Below are 7577 nucleotides of genomic sequence, written 5' to 3' on the forward strand. Positions count from 1 at the left end.
AACATTCGACCACCTGAAACTACCCTACTGTGAACAGGCCCAAACTAGGCTACATGGAAGGAGACAATTGCCCATCTATTCCTGTCATCCTAGCTGAGGTGCCAGCCATAAGAGTGAAGAAGTCATTTTGAACCCCTAACCCCAGCAGCCACCACATGCAGCAGAAGAACTGTCTGTTAATAGCTGAACTCTGTCTAGAGTGCAAAATCATGAGAAATGATGTTGTGGCTTGAATGTGTCCCCCAAAGTTTATGTGTTGAAAACTTAATCCCCAATGCAACACTGATGAGAGAGATGACATTTAGAAGGTGAATAGGCCATGAGGGCTCTGCCCTCATGAATGGATTAATGCTGTTATCTCAGGAGGGTTTCCTAATAAAACGATAAGTTCAACCCCTCCCTTCCTTCTCTCTTGCTTTCACGCTCTCTTGCTCTTCCCTTCCATGGGATGGTGCTACACGTAGGCCCTTGCCAGACGTGGTCCCCTCGACCTTGGACTTTCCATCTTCCAGCACTGTAAGCAATGCATGTCTTTTCCTTATAAATTACCCAGTCTATGGTATTCTGTTACAGCAGCAAAAAATGGACCAAGACAAATAATACGTGGTGGTTGTTTTAAGTCATAAGTTTGGAGTCATTTGTTATATAGAAATACATTACTGTAGCATCATTACATATACTTTTCTCTGTTTTCCTGAAAAGGAAAAAGATTATTCCAGGTTCTCCAGGGTCCACTGTAGTCTGATTCCTGAAGACTTCTCCAGGTTTGCCTTTAGACAGGTAAAGTCTGTATTATTTATTAATATGTCTAAGTACTCCATTTCTATGATCTTCCTCCCTTTATCAACCCTGTCTGAAGTTTCAACTGCATTTTCCCCTCTCAGTTGGGCCACGACCTCTTAATTTTCTATTCTTCAAGGTCTAGCATAAGAATGGCATTTATTCCTAAGACATCTCTTCTGTCAACTCTGAATTTATTCTTATGGCCAAGTTCATTTGAAAACCTCCATGCCCCTGTGAGAGTGTGTGTGTGTGTGTGTGTGTTGCTGCTGTTGTTGTTATTTTCTTTTGTCTTGAGATGGAGTCTCACTCTGTAGCTCAAACTGGAGTGCAGTGGCGCGATGTCTGCTCACTGCAACCTCCAACTCCGGGGCTCAAGTGATTCTCGTGCCTCAGCCTCCCGAGTAGCTGGGACTACAGGCACATGCCCAGCTAATTTTTTTGTATTTTGGTAGAGACAGGGTTTCACCATGTTGCCCAAGGTGGTGTCGAACTCCTGAGCTCAGGAGATCTGCTCACCTCAGCCTCCCAAAGTGCTGGGATTACAGGCATGAGCCACCACACCTGGCCAGTATTTATGTTTTTAAAGTTGGTTTTGTGTCCTTGGATATGAGCTCCCTTTATGTGGAGACTGAGTCTTACACCTGTTTGTGTTTCAGCATCTCTCCTGCAGAAAGGACGTAATCAGAAATGTGTTTTACTGATGAGTATGCTGTTTCACATTCTTTTTCTTTGCAGTAGCATTTTAGTGGTGAATACTGGCCTCACCTTCTTTTTCAGGTGCTCCATAGCTATTGTATTGAATTCCCCATGGCTACCACTGACATAAAAGTACCCCGGATCTTTCTTCTTAATACGAACAATGTATTAATAGGCTTTGATAAGAAGCAGAAAAGAAATCATTAATACTTTTTTTTTGCCACGACAAGGAAAACACTTTGACACCTTCCTCTCTTTTTCATTTAGAAAGCTCATGTACAATGAGTCATTCCCTTGTCACCTAAACTCTGAAGTGTAATACGATCATGATAGGCAGTGAAAACATATATGTGAAGTCCCAGAGGCATAAAAATCCATGAGTGGAAACCGATAGAAGATTGGCAGGACTGTTTACTAAGAAAGCAAAGAGACCAGGCTGATGTACAAAGTGTTTTTCTGTACCCCAGGGACCTTACCTGATTCCTGATCCTCAGGCTGGCCACGGGAGTCAAGTATTTATGTTCTAAATACCAGGCCCGCTCCTGAAACACCAACTTGGTTCCATACAACAGACAAAACTAAGGAGTGGGGGAAAACAAAAGAAATGGACAAATAGCAATATATTAGAAAACACAAAATCTAAGGAGGTGAAAGAGAAATAACATAATATTACATTTCATAAAATCATCAAAGTTAATACTTTCCTAATGTAAAATGGCCATGTTTTGGATGTGCAGTATAGGTTTCTTTTTTTAAAAAAGTTCTATGAAAAATTTAAAGCATATACAAAAGTAGAACAAATAGTATAATGAACTCCCATGTATCCTTCCCCAAAACTGAAGAAATTTTAATTCACAACCAATCTTATTTCATATATAACTTACCTGGTTCTCCTCTACCCCAAGTTATTTAGGAGCAAAGTCCATACAGCAAAGTCCACAGGAAAGATACTCTAAAAGTACATCCTGAATAATAATATCTTGATATTTTCCATTGAGCATGATTTGGGTAAACTTTCACAAAAGAATAGCAATCCTCATTTACATTTTGTTTCAATATGTTTTTTCTTATTACGTTTCTGAAACCTACACACAGAGCTTCTGCATCACATCATGGGTACCAAGCAAAAATAAATGAGTTTCCCTGTAGGAAGAAGTCACTTTTTATTTAACTGTTTATTCACATAACTCTTAATATTCAATAATTCCAAAATCACACAAAAATAGAGAGCATAGTATGGGCCTCATGTCTCCATCACCCATATCCACTCACCACGAATCTTGTTTTGACTCTGCTCCCACCTATTCCCCCTCTCTGTATCACTGCAAAGCAGACCTCAGTCATATCATTTCATCCACAAACATCTCACTGTATATCTCTAAAAGATAATGACTCCTTAGAAGTAAGACAGCCTCAAAACCAAACCAAGCAAAAACAAAACCCTCTTATTCTGAGTCAAATAGAAATGATCTTCCCACCAGAAGACAATTTGCCTTCTATGGCTTATCAGACTCAGAAGTCGTGCGGTTCACAGTCACGCAGACCCTGTGGTCCCCTCGTTCTTTTCTTGAGGTTCTGGCGTGTCCTTGGATCAGCATCATTATGAGGAGCCTCAACTATTCAATCTTCCCAGAAAGTGTCACAGTGTGGCTGAGCAGCTTATTTATGAAAAATATTTCAGATTAATTTCAGCTCTTTTATGAAATTGCCAAAGTCTGGACAGTAGTTGCTTGGCCAGATTAAGTGCCCTTTGGCTCTTTTACATGACACCAATAAAGATGTTAGCTGACCCTTCAGACATAGTGTGAGCAACTGAGACTATGAACTGCAATTCATACTGAAGACACAAATTCTTATAAAAAAATAAATCATATAAATTATGTGGTTAAGCCAAATCATGAGTCTCTAGATGAACTTCTTATGTGCTACAAAAATATTTGCTGTGAGTTTCTAGGTGCAGAAATTTAATCCTCATCACTCAGGTATACAAAAATATAAGATCAGTGACAAGAAATTCGGAGCTCTAGAAGTGTAAGAGTTCTTAGAAATAATCTAGTCCATCTTGTTACTCAATCCAGAATCCTGTATCAGCCAGGGTTCAACCAAGAAACAGATGAAACGTTCACATTAGTATAATCTAAGAAGTATTTAAATAGGATGGACAAGATGTAGGAGATCCCTAAGAGATAGTGCAGTACCTGGAGCTAGTAACTGGAGCTGTTACCACCTTCTAGGCTTAGAGGGTAGAGGGCAGGGAGTGGCTGCTGGATCCTGGAAGAAAAAGCTATGTAAACAGGAACATTTTAAGAGGAGCTGTGACCCTCATCCAAGAAAAACAGCAATCCCAAGGTGACCCCATGGTGAGGCAAGCAGGGAACAGAGGGATTCTAACTCCACTCTCTTCCCCGCTCTTTAATGTCTAGCTATTCTCAGCTAACAAGGGATATGCAGGACCTCTTCAAAGACTCCAAACCACTGCTCTAGCTGTTATCTAAACCAAACTAGATCCAAAGGGCGAGGATTCCACGGATGCAGGCCATGTAGGTCAACTTCCTAGATCCACACGGGGTAGAGAAGAGTGGTGAGCAGAGCTACAGAGGCAAATGGAAGACATCTATCACAAGTCCCATCTCTAACACCCCTGACAAAGGATCATTCAGCGTCTTGTCCAATCCCATCTGATCCAAGCCAAAGCCTGCTTGATCACATGGAGCTCCCAACAAGCCACTAACTGGCCGGCATTCCCAGGCTGTTCCCAAATGATGGTTTTCCCCAGGCTCACACCATGCATCCTGGCTATGTCTGCTCTTCCCTTCTTTGGACTCGAGAATTGCTCTCCTGTTGACAGTCTGTGACTTCTTTGTACCTGATTCTCAGGGCCACTTTTTTGGCTTTAATCTTTTGCTTTCCTCCAGGAACACAGCTCAGACTCTCCTTGTGCTACCCCCCTTTGCTTGTCCTGGCAAATAGGAGTCCTGGTTCTTGGCAGCTACCAGAACACCACAGCTAGGCACAGGTACCATCAGCCCAGCCTCAGTGCCCCAAACAGTACCTGAAATGTCTTTCCTTTTGTGTTCTAGAGATGGGAGCTCAGTGTGTTAAGAGGCATCCAGTTTCCTAATGAATCTCATTGTTGAAAGAGCCATTGTGTCTGAAGCCACTTCTCTATATGGAATATGAATTTATGGATTAACTGTGAGGAAGGGGATCTTGTCCTGCTCATCTTTATATGCCTAGGGTCTGGTAAAGGAGCTGACACACTGTGTGATATTAACTGAAACCCAATTTCGTATAACTCATAGCTATTGATGTTATAACTTCTGCTACCTAAGAAACCAAGCAGTAGTCTATGAAAGCTTCCAGACAATAGCCTTTAAAATATTTAAAGACATTTTTCACATCTTCACTTAGTCTTCCATCTTCAGGATGATCAGCCTCGATAGATTGTCAATCTCCTCTTAACACCTGGTTTCAACTCTTGGGCCACCTTGAAACTGGTGGCCTAGTCTGGATGGTTAATTCTCTTCTCCAAGGTGTCTTATAAAACTAAACGCAATATCCAGTGTTGTCTCATCACTATGGCGTCTGCAGCACCATTATTGCCCTAGTTTTGGATTCTACACTTTTACATGCAAAGCAAGGCAGAATGTGCTTTTATAGTTGGTATATAATATTTTGAATAAATAAGTGAAAGAATACCATGCACATTTGGTTTATATCAAACATTTGATCATTGACATTCCTAACTAAGCCTTTCCCCCCATAAACTATTTTCAACTAACCCATACATACATATATACATCCTTAAGGGAATGATTTTAATTTTAAATTTATTTTAAAGTCATCTTGTTGATATGGCCTACCTTGAACTGTTCAACCAAGAAACAGATGAAACGTTCACATTAGTATAATCTAAGAAGTATTTAAATAGGATGGACAAGATGTAGGAGATCCCTAAGAGATAGTGCAGTACCTGGAGCTAGTAACTGGAGCTGTTACCACCTTCTAGGCTTAGAGGGTAGAGGGCAGGGAGTGGCTGCTGGATCCTGGAAGAAAAAGCTATGTAAACAGGAACATTTTAAGAGGAGCTGTGACCCTCATCCAAGAAAAACAGCAATCCCAAGGTGACCTCATGGTGAGGCAAGCAGGGAACAGAGGGATTCTAACTCCACTCTCTTCCCCGCTCTTTAATGTCTAGCTATTCTCAGCTAACAAGGGATATGCAGGACCTCTTCAAAGACTCCAAACCACTGCTCTAGCTGTTATCTAAACCAAACTAGATCCAAAGGGCGAGGATTCCACGGATGCAGGCCATGTAGGTCAACTTCCTAGATCCACACGGGGTAGAGAAGAGTGGTGAGCAGAGCTACAGAGGCAAATGGAAGACATCTATCACAAGTCCCATCTCTAACACCCCTGACAAAGGATCATTCAGCGTCTTGTCCAATCCCATCTGATCCAAGCCAAAGCCTGCTTGATCACATGGAGCTCCCAACAAGCCACTAACTGGCCGGCATTCCCAGGCTGTTCCCAAATGATGGTTTTCCCCAGGCTCACACCATGCATCCTGGCTATGTCTGCTCTTCCCTTCTTTGGACTCGAGAATTGCTCTCCTGTTGACAGTCTGTGACTTCTTTGTACCTGATTCTCAGGGCCACTTTTTTGGCTTTAATCTTTTGCTTTCCTCCAGGAACACAGCTCAGACTCTCCTTGTGCTACCCCCCTTTGCTTGTCCTGGCAAATAGGAGTCCTGGTTCTTGGCAGCTACCAGAACACCACAGCTAGGCACAGGTACCATCAGCCCAGCCTCAGTGCCCCAAACAGTACCTGAAATGTCTTTCCTTTTGTGTTCCAGAGATGGGAGCTCAGTGTGTTAAGAGGCATCCAGTTTCCTAATGAATCTCATTGTTGAAAGAGCCATTGTGTCTGAAGCCACTTCTCTATATGGAATATGAATTTATGGATTAACTGTGAGGAAGGGGATCTTGTCCTGCTCATCTTTATATGCCTAGGGTCTGGTAAAGGAGCTGACACACTGTGTGATATTAACTGAAACCCAATTTCGTATAACTCATAGCTATTGATGTTATAACTTCTGCTACCTAAGAAACCAAGCAGTAGTCTATGAAAGCTTCCAGACAATAGCCTTTAAAATATTTAAAGACATTTTTCACATCTTCACTTAGTCTTCCATCTTCAGGATGATCAGCCTCGATAGATTGTCAATCTCCTCTTAACACCTGGCTTCAACTCTTGGGCCACCTTGAAACTGGTGGCCTAGGCTGGATGGTTAATTCTCTTCTCCAGGGTGTCTTATAAAACTAAACGCAATATCCAGTGTTGTCTCATCACTATGGCGTCTGCAGCACCATTATTGCCCTAGTTTTGGATTCTACACTTTTACATGCAAAGCAAGGCAGAATGTGCTTTTATAGTTGGTATATAATATTTTTGAATAAATAAGCGAAAGAATACCATGCACATTTGGTTTATATCAAACATTTGATCATTTGACATTCCTAACTAAGCCTTTCCCCCCATAAACTATTTTCAACTAACCCATACATACATATATACATCCTTAAGGGAATGATTTTAATTTTAAATTTATTTTAAAGTCATCTTGTTGATATGGCCTACCTTGAACTCCCCAAGGAGTTCTTTATGAATTTTGGTTAAGTCACCTGATGTGTTGTGTCATTTACAAGTTTGTAAAGTCTTGTCAGCTGATAGATCTACATCAGCTTAATTCAAGTTATCTGAAGCTTGATTCAAGCTCTTTGGAAACTTATTTAATGGAATATTCCCTGACTCTTCTTTCTCTAGTTGATCTATAGGAGATCCTGAGAGTTTGGCAAAATGTTGGCCAAAATCGAGACACATCATCCATTTTTCCAACTTTCCTCTCTTTTCTTTTTTTTCTTTTTGAGATGGAGTCTCGCTCTGTCGCCAGGCTGGAGTGCAGTGGTATGATCTCGACTCACTACAACCTCCGCCTCCCTGGTTCAAGTGATTCTCCTTTCTCAGCCTCCCGAGTAGCTGGGCCTACAGGCTTGCACCACCATGCCCAGCTAATTTTTTATATTTTTAGTAGAGAT

At 41.4% G+C, this 7577-nt stretch overlaps 1 protein-coding gene across 1 annotated transcript in view; it reads right to left on the reverse strand.

Annotated features, from left to right (window-relative positions):
• ACOXL (acyl-CoA oxidase-like) overlaps positions 1 to 7577 on the reverse strand; it is a 368775-nt gene that overhangs the window by 21204 nt on the left and 339994 nt on the right. Inside the window, 1 exon segment of the mRNA XM_011980527.1 lies at positions 1956 to 2057. Within this exon segment, the coding sequence (XP_011835917.1) occupies positions 1956 to 2057 (102 nt within the window).

This window comes from Mandrillus leucophaeus, unplaced genomic scaffold (assembly GCF_000951045.1).
Source record: "Mandrillus leucophaeus isolate KB7577 unplaced genomic scaffold, Mleu.le_1.0 Scaffold214, whole genome shotgun sequence".
NCBI classification, from domain to species: Eukaryota; Metazoa; Chordata; class Mammalia; order Primates; family Cercopithecidae; genus Mandrillus; species Mandrillus leucophaeus.